This window comes from Cydia splendana, chromosome 27 (genome assembly GCF_910591565.1).
Source record: "Cydia splendana chromosome 27, ilCydSple1.2, whole genome shotgun sequence".
Classification (NCBI taxonomy): Eukaryota; Metazoa; Arthropoda; class Insecta; order Lepidoptera; family Tortricidae; genus Cydia; species Cydia splendana.
This window is the reverse complement of record NC_085986.1, coordinates 6406486-6422762: the sequence shown is the minus strand read 5'-3', so window position 1 is coordinate 6422762 and position 16277 is coordinate 6406486. Positions and strand designations below refer to the sequence as shown.

Genomic DNA, 16277 nt, shown 5'->3' with positions numbered 1-16277 from the left:
AATATATCTGATGTCGACTGTGTAGTCCGACAAGAAATTGTATAAAATTATTAAGGGCGCCACTTCCCTACGTAACTGTCACATTTTTGACGTAAAACGCTTAAACATAGCAACAATTTAGTATGGGAATTTTTAGTTCCATTATATTTAATTTCTACTATTTTATGTCGCGCTATGCAGGAAAAGACGCAAAGTTAAAATTTTCTATGATGGTCAACCATTCGCGACTACATTTTTCAAATTTGCCGCTTTTTTCTACTGACCGAAATGGCTTGCCACACGACTTTTTTTTTTTTTTTTTTTTTTTTTTTTTTTTTTTTTTTTTTTTTTCACCATTCAAGCCGTCTCGCCGCTTTAAAGACCTTAAAATGTATGCATAGGTGCATGTCAATTTAGTTACAAAAGTATATGACTTTGGGATTTTTGTGACATTATTCAAAGACGCTATACTAATTGAATTTTATATGAATGTTTTAAATAATTATTATTTGTTCTTTAATATGTACCTAAATTTAATGTTAGTGTGTAAGATATTTGCTATGCCCTACTTCTACCTCATCAGTACCTCTTACTTTGCAAATACCATCTGTGTAATGTAATGTGATTATGCAAATAAATAAATACAAATACAAAATTATACATATTTAACAAAAAAATGTTATATTTTTTAATTTTTTGCCGTAGTTATAATATCTAACTGTGTGTGGGGTTAAAAATAATAAAATATAATTCAAGTTTACCATAACTTTTATTATAAACAAAAATTGGATACAAAAGAACATTCTTATAAAATATTATTTACAATTTCTTAGTACGATCGTACAAAAATCCATATTTACCCATTTCTATAACTCACATGGAATGTAGTGTAGGCACCTTATTTACTATTTTAAATGAGGTTTTTAAACTTACGTGAACATTTCGACAGATGGCGTTACATTTTTTAATAAAATGTTACTTTTAAAGTCATTGTAAAAAAAAAATAGTGAAAATATAAGTTTCTCGTAATTATGCCATGAAAGTATGAATCTGTATGAAAGTATCATTTATGATTTCATTGAACGTTTATCAATTTAATTTAATAGGGGATATTACTGCAATGTTCTGCCGCCAGAGTGCAGCAGTAGTACTCTAGTAAATTCATAGACTAACTTATACATACTGTGCCTTAAACTGTTTTTTGACAAGTTTTCACAGACAATAAAATATGACATTGACGCATCAAGGCGGTTTGTTAACAAGGGCCTACCGGTAAACGCGAAAATCGAAATTTAGTTATCTGCCTCTTTATCGCTCCAATATGCAAGAGTGATAGAGAGGCAGAAACCGAACTTTCTATTGTCGTGTTTCACGGTAGGCCATGTGACGTATGATGTGTCATTGATGTTTGTTTACTGTATGTGTACTAGTTACGCCACCTACGTAGAGCTTTGCCTAATATTCCCTATTGGATATATATTAAATTATATAAACCATATTGAATACTCTCAGAGCATGTATTAAATGATATTATTACTATATTAATCTCTAGTAATTAAACTTACAAATAAATAACACAAATATATAATAAACGAATATAGAATAGTATACAAGTATCACATAATTTTATACAATGAAAGCGCCATCTATGAAATGAGAAAAAAACTTCTAATAATAGAACAAAAACAGAAGTCTTGATGATTTAAAGCTCTTCATAAACTTAACTAGCTGTTGCCCGCGGCTTTCTCCTCCTTTGGAACCTTTCAAAATATAACTACCGGAATAATATCTAATTTATTTTTTTATTTATTAAAAACTAAGTTGGCCGAGAGAAAAACGCGGGAAAAAGTTAGATTTTATTATAAATATGAATAGTATACGTAGTTTAATTTCCTCTTTAAAAAAATCATCTTCCTTTATATTTGTTCTTTTATCAATTTTTAACCGATTTTAAAAACTATAAATTTATATAGTTCCTCAAAAGTAGGTTAACAAAAATGAATTCTAAGTTTATGTTTAATTATATTGTCCATTGTCGTTAATGAAAATTAAACGTATAGACCGACTTATACTTATGAATGTAGCATCATAATCTTAAATTGATATATTTTATTTAAATAGTCATATTTTAACAAGAACATTTGTCGTTAAAAACGTCATTTTTAGTTCCACAACTTTAAAATACACCTACTTACTTGATTGTATACTTAAAATATACAATTCATCAAAAATTGAGCAAAATTCCATTTCGAACAATCAATTTTATAAAAATAATAAATATAACTAGTGTAAATATACCTGTCTTTTGAAATTTGGACTTGTATATACTTATGAATTATGATCTATAAATTTTAAAAATTGACATGTAATATATTTGTTTGCCTGTTACAGACTTGTCAAATAGTAATTATTTTTGTTATTATAAAACAGGTCATATAAATCGTACCTACTTATATCACATGCACATTATAATATAATAATATATAATAAAACATATAATAACGAGTAATGACCCTACGGACGGACCCGAGTGCTCCCGAGAGTCGGTCAGGGTCTCCGTCTCCGGCGTGTCTTCGTCGGTCGGAGTGGAACCCCAAGGGGACCCGCAGAACTCTCAGCTCTGGCTTGCCTTCATTGGCCGCCCAGAGAGGAGTCGCTAGAGCTATATGCTCCAGGGGTGGAAGTGAAACATGCATAAAACGCGAGTTGGCACAGTGGCTGGTAACAGCCACTGGGTAGAAAGCGGCGCACACCTCTCGACACCCCTGAGCCGCTCACACCGATGTTGCTCCTGGTCGTCTTTACGACGGCAGTTTCAGGGGCCCATCTAGTCAGCGGCGAGTCACCGCCTGCCTCGATGACGGTGTTAACATTGTTATGGCAGGTGTCCGAACTCTTTACAATAGCCCAGTTTCATTGTCCACCCAAACATCAATCCATAGACCGGTATACTGTTCACTTTTTCTACAATAGTCCCAATGCCTGCTGCGACCGGTTCATGGGTGTCTATTGTTGCGCCTGTGAACGGGTTCCAGCAGGCGTTCTACATGACATTAAAGCTCTCCAAAGGGCCTCTACGTGTTGGATCTGTATCCCCACGCAAGCCTATCAAAAGACCGGGATTTATAGGCCCGTGAAATCCAGAACGGAGAAACATATTATAATATATATATATTTATAATGTATTTGTTCTCAACTGGTAACCATTCAATAAATATTGTTTTATCATAAAACTATACAAAAGAAATTTCTTACATAATACGACGAAAAATTATTTTTATAAAAATATATTTTTATCAATACAGAGCATATTGATAAAAATACGCTCTACCAGGGTTGTATTTTGTATTTGGATTAAATTCGTAAATAAGTTTATTTGGAAAACCGAAGTCCATCACCAATAAACTTAGATATTTACTCCCTTAGTCATAAAACTTTACGGGTCTGATTTAGTTAAATTATGTTTTAACCCTTTCTTACAAATACATAAGTCAAAATGACAGATAAAGACAAATGATTATTTAGCTAATTGAAGATTTAAGCGCGTTTATGAATAAGGGGGTTAATATTTATAAGATATTATAGCATAATAATTGTATAATATACACCTATATGTCACAGTCCAAACCAAGTTTACCAAACCATGAGTTGTTTTAGTAAAATTAGTTGTCATATAGTTAAGCGTTTTGAACCCATTTTTAGTAAAGTAACAATTCACACTTTATTTAACGAACATTCAATAAAATAACATTTCAATTCAGAGCTATTGCCGTAATCAAAAATTTCAATAATAAATCATTGATCTTTAAACATAATTATAATATTTCCCGAAAAATAAATCACGAAATTTATTTTACAGTACATATGGTCCTATTTTCCCGCACTAGTGCGTAAAATAGCACTTTTCGTGCGATGTCAAAAGTTTAAAGGGCCATACATATGTACTGTAAAACGTTGTACGATACACGTGCGAATAGGTAATTGGCAACTCGTGTCGATTTAATTTATCGCCACTCGTTCGAATTTCCTCTTTTCCGCACTTGTATCGTAAATACCTATTACAGTACATACGGTGCTTCTTTACCACCCTCGTGCGGTAACTGGCACTATACTCCAAAACGTAATTCAAGACCAAAAAAAGTAAGAAAATGTTGCCACTTTTTACTAATAACGCGTCTTGTATTTAAGTAAAATTAAGTAAATAAAAGTACTTTTTTTAATAGTAGGAGTAAAATTACGAATAAATAAACTATCTTAGCGTGATTATTTATCAAAAGGAATTTACTATTTTACAAACAAATTATTGCAGTGGCAACATTTTCTTACTTTTTTTGGTCTTGAATTACGTTTTGGAGTATATACGTGTGTATATCGAAAATTTAAAGGGCCATATGTACTGCGAAACGTTGCACAATACACGTTCGAAAAAGTAATTAGCACTTGTATCGTAATCAATCAATCAAAGCATTTATTTTCAGGCTACTAAGGCCCATATATACATACCTTACAAACTAACATATATATACAATAATAAAAAACTTAAATACTAAAAAATCATTTTCGTGACGCAGTTTTCTGTTGCGGCGTCACTTGCTCTGGTGTAGGATTCGGCAGATTCCCACGGAACCGCCGAAATATCACACCCTTATGTACCATTACGTAATTTTTCCTAAACTCCCTTAATATACAATTTACAACAATTATGGTTAAGCGTAAATGTCGTAAGGGACTTTTTTTATAATATTTTATACTACATATTTCACTTATTTGGGAACTTGTATAGGTAATGAGCAAATATTCTTAAAATTAAAAAATTCGAACCTCATTCATACAATAAAAAAACGTTTTTAACAAAATTATGAATAGGTTAAGTTTGTATGCTTTGTTTTTATCTGTAGCGTTAAAAAGAAAGTTTTGTGATATTATAAACTGAAATAAATGTCATATACTAAGAAAAAGTGACCAAGGCCTCTACCTTAGAGATGGCCAGGGGGCGCCATAAGCCTTCAGTAAGAAGTGCATATACTTGGAAAATTTCCCTAGGGGCTGTCCATAAATTACGTCATCGATTTTTGACGATTTTGGACCCCCCCCTATAATCATCCAAAAATCATGCATCAAATGACCCCATTTCCTCCTACTTCATGCTACCGTCATCCGATGTCCAGACCCCCCCACCCCTAATTTGAAATGACGTAATTTATGAATAGCCCCCTATGCCGCTGTGGCCCGGTGGCCCAGTGGCTTAGGCACCTGCCGCGATAGCAGAGGACGTTGGTTCGATTCCAGCCTGGGGCATTAAAGGCCTTGGTCACTTTTTCTTAGTATATGACATTTATTTCAGTTTATAATTTATATAGTAGTGTTTCTACTTGATAAAAACAATATTTTTTTTCTGAAATAATTTAATTTGTTCAAATACTTTAGTTTTGTGATATTTTTAGACAGGGACAAATCGTGCGTGTCAAATGTCATAACTCGCTAAACAATAGATTTCCGCATTAGGCACTTATGCGGATTTGTAAAAACAATAGGGGATATTACTGCAATGTTCTGCCGCCAGAGTGCAGCACTACCGACGCAGTAAATTCATAGACTAACTTATACATACTGTGCCTTAAACTGTTTTTTGACAAGTTTTCACAGACAATAAAATATGACATTGATGCATCAAGGCGGTTTGTTAACAAGGGCCTACCGGTAAACGCGAAAATCGAATTTTAGCTATCTGCCTCTTTATCGCTCGAATATGCAAGAGTGATAAAGAGATTAGATAACGAAATTTCGATTTTCTTGTTTCGCGGTAGGCCATGTGTCAATGTGGTTTGTTTACTGTATGTGCCACAAAGGTGCCACCTACGCAGAGCTTTGCCTAATATTCCCTATTGACAAAAAATTTAAAAATAATGTTAATGTTTTGATATAAGTTTTAATTACAGTGATGCACTTTTGCAGATGACGTAACTCATGGAGACGTTTCCACTGAGCATAAATTAGATGATTTTTTTTTAGGGTTCCGTACCCAAAGGGTAAAATTATGAATTAGTATGAATTAGTCTTAATTTATTATTATTTATTTCTTTGACATTTAATATTTCTTGAAATTAAAATTAGGTATAAGTTAAAATCCTATATTGTACACCCTAGCAGGGTATCATGTACCTACTTGCCAAATGTAAGACCAAATGTACAAATGAACATGATTACAATGGAATAAATGATATGATATGATAAAACGGGACCCTATTACTAAGACTCCGCTGTCCGTCCGTCCGTCCGTCCGTCCGTCCGTCCGTCTGTCACCAGGCTGTATCTCACGAACCGTGATAGCTAGACCGTTGAAATTTTCACAGATGATGTATTTCTGTTGCCGCTATAACAACAAATACTAAAAAGTACGGAACCCTCGGTGGGCGAGTCCGACTCGCACTTGTCCGGTTTTTTAAGAGTCCCTAATAACGGTCTTTCGGCTAACTGATATCAATTGTGAAAAAAAAAACAGTTTAAAATCGGAAAGTGGGTCCCATTTAGAGTTGGACTAAGCTCATTTTGCAGCATGAGATTTACAATGACATATTGTGGCAATCAGGTCCGTCTTAAACTATGCTGGGGCCCCTGGGCACATAAGAATTTGGGGCCGTTTTGGTAAGTAAAGAAAGCTAATTAAATTAACATTTTTCTACTATGATCTTCTATTTATTATGGGTAATAAAATATACTGTCTGTCCTTCGGGCCCCCCTGAGGATGGGGGCCCTGGGCACGGGCCCCGTGTGCCCTTATGTTAAAGACGGTACTGGTGGCAATGTGATCGTTAATGTCAAATCGGTGCAAACTTAGCATAAGGGCTGTCAATTACGTCAATTACGTCATCGATTTTTGACGATTTTTGACCCTCCCCCCCCCCTAAAATCATCCAAAAATCATGCTTCGAATGACCCCGTTTCCTCCTACGTCATGCTACCATCATCCGATGTCCAGACTTCCCCCCCACCCCTAATTTGAAATGACGTAATTTATGAATAGCCCCATAGGCGGACTCTTACTGTTATTATTGCGCATAACGTCAATTTAATACACTAGAATAACATCTTCGTTAACCTGGCAATAAAAAATAACAAATGACGCTTTAACCTTTGAACTAATAGCACTTACGACAAAACGTGATGTTTTTCTAAACAACATCATGTTTAATTTGTCACGTTTCTAAAAACATCACGAAAAATAAACAAATAATCAAAATTGTTATCTAAGAATAGAGAACTGTAGGTCGGCCATTTTATTTAATGACATTAAACTTTTTGTTAGATTTGTTATTTTTAATATTATTTCTACTCAGAATCACGGGTTCTTTCGGTCATAATAGGAGAAAAAGAATGTCCCAAAATTTCCATACATTTTTTGTTTCTTCCAATTCGTTACCGTCATAAAAGTCTATGAAAAATTGTAACGGAATGGAAATAAAAATCTTGGGACAGTCTTTTTCTCTTATTAGGATCGAAAGAGCTCGTGATTTTGAGTAGAAATAACATAAAAATTCCCGGATCTGAAAATAATGTAGGGTCATGGCGGGAACAGTGGCTCAGACGCCTAAATATCGATCTATACTGTAGCACCCTCGCGTGTTAGAATAACCATTGCTCGTCCATTTGGATTGGTTCGAGTACTGAATGTTCCTGCTGTATTAGCAAAGAAACAAATAGCCTCTCTCATTATGAAATTAGGTTGAGTGAGCCACTGTTCAAGCTGATCCACTGTTCCCGCCTTGACCTAGTGTACACCTTTATGATATATGTAATATATAAAATTGTCCATGTATTAAGATTCCTAAAAATAATTTTGTCAAAACGTCACTCACTGGCACGTACAAGCATAAACGATTTTAACGTATAACACTAACATATGAATATTTGAGAATAGCGTAAAACTTTCATCTCTTTCTAACAAGCTTAGTCTGAAAGAGACAAATGCTTTTTGACACGCTAATTAGGCATAAATGTTACGTAAGTAATTTGAGCATTTTCTTGATTCGTTAAAAAGTCTATTGTTAATATTAACCGCACAAAAACATCAAAATACTACCTTGGCAATGAAACTTAGAAAAAAAAGCAAAAAAGAAAATTCAAGTTGTTTTCATTCATATAAAATCTGTAGACCTAGTGAAAAAGGGTACAAGGATTCATTAGGGCCACAGAAATATAGGTAGAGTTAGACCAAGAAAAGTCTGCAACGATTTTGATAGCATACGCAGTGCAAGTGTTATTAAACGTCATAATTTCATAGAAGTTTGACGTTTAAAATAACACTTGCACTGCGTGTGCTATCAAAATCGTTGCAGACTTCTAAGTGTAACTCTAACAATGGCCTAGTAGGTATATGTTAATGTTATACATACACAATGTAACACATCCACGCTTAACCTAAAAGTGTGGTAACCTAAACCCTAAGCTACACCTTCTCTCAGACATTATAAAACTATTGTCAGACCTAATTAAAGTCTCACATTCTAAACCTAGATCAGACTTCCCTATATCACCTAAACTCTGACTAAACTCCCTAACGCCATCTATACTTGTCTGTGGCAACAAAATATAAGGGGGTTCTCTTGAACACATCTTCTGCGTACTATGTAGAATCATGGAACCCCTTCTTAAAGTCTCTCGTCCTATCTCGACTATTTCTATAGAATTTTGTCCGATGACGAAGCTTTTGTAGGCCTTGATGAAGACGGCTATGATGGTTAAGATGCCGAAGACGATCATTGAGTAGGTGAGTAGGGGGGCTGCGATGGGGCCGACTGTGGTGGCTAGGTAGATCCATCGCCAGATGGGGGTTGTTACTTCGTGGATACCCTGTAAGGATGAGATGGTCGTTATTAAAATTTAAAATATTTTATTCTGCTAGTGTTTCTTAACGGTCTTGCACCATCCCACAGTGTCAAATTGTACTGGTAACCATTTAAGGTTTAACCGGTTAACCCCGGGTTAGTGGAATGGTGCAAGTGACGGGCTGGCATGTGAATTTAAAATGCGCTTTAGAAATAAAATAAATAAATATTATATTATAGGACATTCTAGGGGGCAGAACTTCCTCCATTTCTTCCTTACTTCTTCCATCTTTTAGGTTAGGGCTTGTGCACAAATCACGCGAGGTTCGATAGGGGGTGGGGGGTCACGAAAAAATCACGACAGATCACGTTGGGGGAGGGGGGTATAAGGAGACCTCACGTGTATTTTTCTACAGTGAACGAAACTAAGAAAAAATACCTACCACATGAGTAGATATTTTTTCTCGGTTTCGTTGAACATAAATCTTCACTCCGCATTTCAAAATAGCGAGTCTATTTTACGAAATTTTGGAGCGCGTGGCCTTGACCGGTCGGATGGAAAATTTAAAAAAAAATACACGTGAGGTTATGTGGGGCGGGTAGCCAAAAACCTCACCAAATATTGCCAAGGAGGAGGGGGGTCAAAAAGTGGGAGGACACCTCCCGTGATTTGCGCCCAACCCCTTACTAACCTCTTCGATCCACATGACTGGGAAGATGATGTCGGGAAACTTGTTGATGCTGTTCACGTAGATGTTGGGCGCGCGGCTCACTTTGATGTTCAGCTGTACACGCACGAAGCCCTCCAGAGGCACACCGAGTTTCTGGAAAATTTGTATAAAGATATTGGCCCCTTTTAACAAATTTGTAATCACCACAACCACCACCACCCAGTCCGGAAGGGCTTGGGATCGTGTCCCACCGCTGTCACCATGTCGCTGGCCCAATATTACAGGGTTCTATGTTTCACTTTTATTGAACTGAAATTTGAACATTGTCATAGTGACATTAAGTCGAATTCCAACTATCTTGAAAATGTTACATAGAGCCCTGTAATATTGGGCCAGCGATGTAGTATTCAATAAAACACCACGAGTCCTTGACAACAACTGATTTATATAAGAGGGTATAGTGTGTAGCTTTCAAATAGAGCTCGACGGCTAATCCTATTGTCTATTGTTAAGTAAAACCTACAACAATAATGAGACTAGTCAGTTCTGACCTGTTCTAAACTATAATCTATTGATTATGGCTTGCACCGATAACGAGTATGAGGAATCCAAGGTAAGAGCTAGTTTATCTATTTTGAAGTGCGAGCACGAGAGATATATGTAGATGACTAATAAATACCCTAAGCATTAGGTATATCCGAGTTTTAAATTTGGTTGAATTTCCGCAGAAGATTATGCCATATTGAACACTAAAAGATACATAAGCATAATACCTAAGCGACAAACTAGGTAACAATTTATAGTTACCGGTTGAATCATGAAGTAGGTTTCATGGGTCTTCTGGACTGGCTTCAGACCCTCAAATTTGTCGAGAAGCGATGGCTCAGCGTCGTAGAAGTGCGGATACGAGAGGTATACAGGAGCGCCTGGAAGTAAACAATAAATACTTGAGTTATACACTAACCCGGGGTTAACCGGCTAAACCGTTAAGCCAGTGTCAAAATGTACGGGTAACCATGGTAACTCCAGGTTAAACCGGTTAACCCCGGGTTAGTGAATGGTCCAAGTGGGGCTTAGTGATTCTTAGCCTCCTAAGGCCCAGCCAAACAAATGAAAAGCCCATAGTTTGCCACATAAATTTGAACCTTTAGTGCAGGGAATAGAGTTGATTTTGGTTTTGTTTGAAAATTGAACGAAACAAAACAAATGCGACTCTGTTCCAATTGAATATGATTTAAATTTCATCGAACTGAATAAGTACTTTAGGTAGGACCTTGGGCCTTAGGAGGATAAAATACACACACACTGTTAGCGCCTCATTGGTGCTACCGTCGTGTCCCTACGTGCTGGCCGCTTGATCGCCTAATGAATTCGGAATTCGATTATTGACATTGACTAGATATATGATTTTGTTGATTCTGTTGAAATTATTGATTTTTTACAAAGAAGAAGAAATGTTATTTATTTTACTAAAACGTTAAAATATATTAATAAAGTGATATGTTTAAATGAGTTGTATGTTCTCAAACATATTTGTGGTGACCCCGACGTGATCGGCGCGCGACATTTGTATGAAGATTGCGCTGAGTTGAAATGAAGATTATCTACCTTCGGAGAATGTCCCAATTTATCCAATAACGATTACCAGATGTTGTGAGTTTAAGCCGGTGAGAGCACGAATGGCTATTGCTGGTACCCATCAACTATTTATCAATCGCTATTAAAATATCGTAAGTAATTAATGGGTAATTCTACGAAGCGCGGGATTATTACTGTAAGTACCTCTATGTACCTAAATTTGCTTTAATGCGTATGCAAGTATAATTTACCAGTTTAAAATAATCTCGCACCCTCAAAATGGAGGAACTCAAACGACAAAGAGGAACAGTTCGGAGGGCTTTAACCCTATTCAAAAAATTCCTCACGCCGTTGTTAGATAAAAAGAATCTAACTCAAGTTCTTGTAAATGAATGCACCCTTAGGTTGTCTAAAATACAGGAGGCATTTAATCTTTTCAATGAAATTCAAACTAATATTGAATTACAGGATGATTCTCAGAGTGAGCTGGATGCTCGGGAGGCCACAGAAAATGAGTTTTATTGTGTAATGGCTCAGGCCCAAGAGGTAATTGCCGCCTTTAAGGAAAAAGACCATCAAGGGGACGAGTTCTTCAGCCAGAGCAGCCGTCAGCGCGGAGGAGCGAAGAATGTGAAACTCCCGCAGCTAAGACTTCCTCCCTTTGATGGAAAGACAGATAAGTGGCTAGAATTTAGAGACCTTTACCTGTCTTTAATACATGACAACGAGAACATTGATGACGTTTGTAAATTTCACTATCTCAAGTCATACCTTCAAGGCGATGCAAGCTTAGTTATTAATTCTGTGTCCGTCTCAGCTGAGAACTATCCTATCGCTTGGTCTCTTTTACGCGAGCGATATGATAATAAACGTTTGTTAATCAACCAGCATTTAAAGGGTTTGTTTAGCATAGAGCCTTTGTCGAAGGAAAGTGATGAGGGTTTACGCAAATTGATTGACCATTTGTCAAAAAATTTACAAGCACTCAAGTCTCTTGGTGAGGAGACCGATAAGTGGGATACCTTGGTTATCTATATGGCCTCGTCGAAACTTGACGTTAGTACCGCGCGAAAATGGGAAGAGTTTCGTAGTGATATAACTTCTCCGTCATTAAAGGAGTTTTACAAATTCCTTCGTAACAGAGCTGACGTTTTAGAAACGGTATCTAGTTCGAGGAACGACAAACGTCAAATTCAGACGGATTTAAATAAAAACGACAAACGTCAAAATGTTACTCGAACTAAATGCTTTGTTTCGTCAGGCCTGTCACCGGGATCTTCGAGTACCGTGGTGGTAAATGAGTGTCATTATTGTAAGCAGGATCATAGGCTAAGCGATTGTCCTAAATTTAATTCCTTATCGGTTGATGAGCGCTTCCTACAGGTGAGTCAGTGGAAGTTGTGCAAAAACTGTTTACGTCCCGGCCACACTGCTTATCAGTGTCGCACCAGTACTGCGTGTAGGGTTTGCAAAAAAAGGCACGACACCATATTGCATAAAGAAGTGATCAACCTGCAGCAAGGTGAAGAGGAAGCAGCTGCCAGACCTAGTAATTATATTTCACGACCACAAATGTCAGCAGCTCCTTCGCCTTCAAGCGTAAGCCAAGAAGCTAAGCCCCAAGCATGACTAGCACGGCCGCGCGCCGACCCGTGGGTCAAGTCGCTCTATATGTATAAAGACGCTAGCGGCGGCGCAAACTATAACGAGGTTTCTGATTCGGCTATCGTAACAAACTCGACTAACACGACTGTCACGTTGACAGCGGCAGACCGTCGTCATATTATTTTGGCTACAGCTCTAGTTGAGGTGACTATTCACGGAAACAAGTTTGTTTTGCGCGCGTTATTAGACAATGGTAGTCAGTCCTCATTTATAACTGAAAAGGCTAAACAAAAGATTGGTTGCAGTACAATTATTGTAAATCGCTCCATTTCGTGTCTTAATAAAATACCTTTGTTTATAAATGAATATTGTGATCTTAATTTACATTCACTCCAAACGTCATTTATAGCTGAAGTGAGGTGCTATATCATAGCTGAGATTACGGATGAGCTTCCTGCAGTCAATACAGGAATAAAAGTAGATATTCCTAACAATATTATCCTAGCTGATCCTAAGTTCCAGTCGCCGGCAGAAGTCGATCTCTTGCTTGGTTCCGATATATACTGGGACTTGATTGGGCAAAGAAAAATTAAGCTAGGTATAAGACAACCATATTTAGTAGAAACCGAGCTAGGTTGGATAGTGGCTGGCCCTACGGGGGGGAGGCCCAGGGACTCTACGAGTTCTCATACTATCCGCTGTAACTTTTCACAAGATATTAAAAACCAGTTGTCAAAATTTTGGGAACTGGAAGAGTTACCTAGTTCGAAACCTGTAATATCTTCAGATGATGCTTATTGTGAAAAACTCTTTAACGATACTACGCACCGTAATAGTGACGGAAGATATATCGTGAGTATCCCCTTTCGAGAATCGCCAGATGCTCTTGGTGATTCATACAAAATGGCAGAAAGGATACTCTATAGCATTGAAAGAAAAATCTCTAGGATTCCTAAACTTAAAAAAGGTTATTCTGATTTTATTAAGGAATATGAAGACCTTGGGCATTTGACTGAAGTCTCGAAAGCTGATGAAGGTAGTCAGTTTCTTCCTCATCACGCTATTTTAAGAGAGCAAAGTGAAACTACCAAATTAAGAGTCGTGTTTCATGCGTCAGCAAAAACTACGTCAGGTAAGTCTTTAAATGACATACAGTATGTAGGACCCGTAGTGCAAGACGACTTGTTGTCTATTTTGTTAAGATTTAGGCAACATAAATACGTAGTTACAGCAGATGTAGAGAAAATGTACAGACAGATTCTAGTAGAGCCCAGCCAACGTAAATACCAGCAGATTCTTTGGAAAGACCCAGATACTAAAAAGATGCGTATACTACAATTAAATACAATTACATACGGTACTGCTTCAGCGCCTTTTTTAAGCACGCGATGTTTGCTGCAATTAGCGAAGGAATGCGACAATCAAACTATCGCCCAAATAATACAGCATGATTTCTACATGGACGATCTTTTGACTGGTGCGCAGACTGAAGCGGAGCTTGGCAACATATGCGAATCAGTTACCAATATATTAAACGGAGCTTGCTTACCTCTTCGTAAGTTTCATACGAACGCTCCTGATATTGTCAAAACCAGCCTAAGTACCATGATACCTAAGGATTTAGATTTAGCGGGCCAGTCGAGTGTTCTGGGTTTGAAATGGCAACCAGCACCCGATTGTTTACAATTTTCAGTGGAAATTGAATCCACACCGCCAGTAACTAAACGTACTATTTTGTCAAACTCGGCAAAAATATTTGATCCGCTCGGCTTACTAAGTGCGGTTACAATTACACCTAAAATCATTCTTCAGAGGTTGTGGTTATCAAAACTGGACTGGGATGATCCAGTTCCAGCTGATTTAGGTAAAAAATGGACAGATTTTGTAGACAAGCTCAAACATTTGACAAACATTAATATACCGAGATACGTTTTGTGTAGTCAACCTGTAAACATAACTCTACACTCATTCTCAGATGCATCTCAGGATGCATATGCTGCATGCATTTATTTAACCTCCTCAGATGTTGACGGTACCATGCTTACACGTTTACTGTGCGCAAAAACAAAGGTTGCTCCCTTGAAGCCGACATCTATTCCACGTTTGGAACTTTTAGGCGCGTTACTGTCTGTTCGATTGACTGTTAAGGTTCAGAAATCGCTACGCTGTAATATTGAACAAGTTTTCCACTGGACGGACTCAGCTGTCGTTCTAAGTTGGCTTCAAGCGGAACCTCGGAGTTTAAAAACGTTTGTAGCAAATCGGGTTGGTGAGATTCAAGAATTGTCTCAACATAGTACATGGAGGCACGTGCCAGGAGAGATGAACCCTGCTGATTTGGCATCAAGGGGGGTTGACCCTCAAAAGTTATGTACCGCCGATATTTGGTGGCAGGGTCCCTCTTTCCTTAATGACCATATGTCAAATTGGCCAAAACTGAATCCGCTTATCAGCGATACTAGTTGCATACCCGAAATGAAAACGTTTACTCTTATCGATAATATAGTAGATATAAACTACAGTGTCGTAGCCTTTGAAAGATATTCGAAGCTGACGACTTTGCAAAGAGTCTTTGCATATGTGCAAAGATTTATCTACAATGTAAGAAATCCTGCGTCTAAACGTTGTGGTTATTTAACGACAGAGGAATTAAATTCATCTTTAAAATATCTGACAAAGCAATCTCAACTAGAGTCTTTCGGTGATGATCTTTGCACACTGCAAAAAGGTAAACCTTTACCTTTAAAGTCTCGAATACTTAAGCTTACACCATTTATAGATGAGGACGGACTACTACGTGTCGGTGGTCGTATTCAGAATTCTCCAGTCAGTTACACGCAAAAGCACCCCGCATTATTGGATGCTAAACACACATTCACGAAGCTGCTGTTTCAGCGTGAGCATAGTAGAACTTTGCATGGATCTGTTAAACTGATACTAAATAATCTACGCAATCATTTTTGGCCTATACGCGGGAGAGATTTAGCTAGGAGTACGGTTAATAAATGTAAAAGGTGTTGGATTATGAAAGCGAAAACTGTAAATCCTATAATGGGGAACTTACCTGAAACCAGAGTCACGCCAAGTCTGCCCTTTAAGGTTTGTGGAGTTGACTTTGCGGGACCCTTCTTGATTACAGATCGTAAGGATCGAGGCTGTAAGATAACCAAGGCTTACTTAGCTCTTTTCGTTTGTTTTTCGACAAGGGCTTTACATTTAGAACTCGTCAGTAGTCTTTCCACTGACGCGTTTATTCAATGTCTCCGACGGTTTATATCTCGTCGTGGTTATCCATGCGAGATTCATTGCGATAACGGTTCAAATTTTGTGGGTGCGAGTAACGAACTTGCTTCCTTTCTGAAGTCTAGCAATAATTCTGTAGCTTCGTGGGGGGCTAATGAGGGTATAAAATTCGTGTTCTCGCCGGCTTATTCTCCACATTTCGGAGGGATATGGGAAGCCGGAGTCAAGTCAGCCAAATTCCATATGGCGCGGGTCCTAGGCAACACCCACATGACCTTTGAAGAACTGTCAACGCTTTTCAATCAAATTGAAGCCATCTTGAATTCTCGGCCGTTGACCTATTTATCGACCGATCCCAACGACCTGGAGCCATTAA

The 16277-nt window shown here is 37.4% G+C and overlaps 1 protein-coding gene and 1 long non-coding RNA gene across 4 annotated transcripts in view; both read right to left on the bottom strand.

Moving 5' to 3' along the window:
- The window catches only part of LOC134803825 (uncharacterized), a 347292-nt gene that overhangs the window by 14745 nt on the left and 316270 nt on the right, over window positions 1-16277 (bottom strand). The window lies entirely within an intron of this gene.
- LOC134803724 (scavenger receptor class B member 1) overlaps window positions 8356-16277 on the bottom strand; it is a 135584-nt gene continuing 127662 nt past the window's right edge. For all 3 annotated transcript variants that reach the window (XM_063776534.1, XM_063776535.1, XM_063776537.1), the window contains 3 exons: window positions 10283-10401; window positions 9497-9628; window positions 8356-8829 (listed from right to left, as the gene is read on the bottom strand). In XM_063776534.1, coding sequence (XP_063632604.1) covers window positions 8398-8829; window positions 9497-9628; window positions 10283-10401 — 683 coding nt within the window. In that variant the 3' untranslated portion in view covers window positions 8356-8397. The remainder of the gene's footprint in view (window positions 8830-9496; window positions 9629-10282; window positions 10402-16277) is intronic.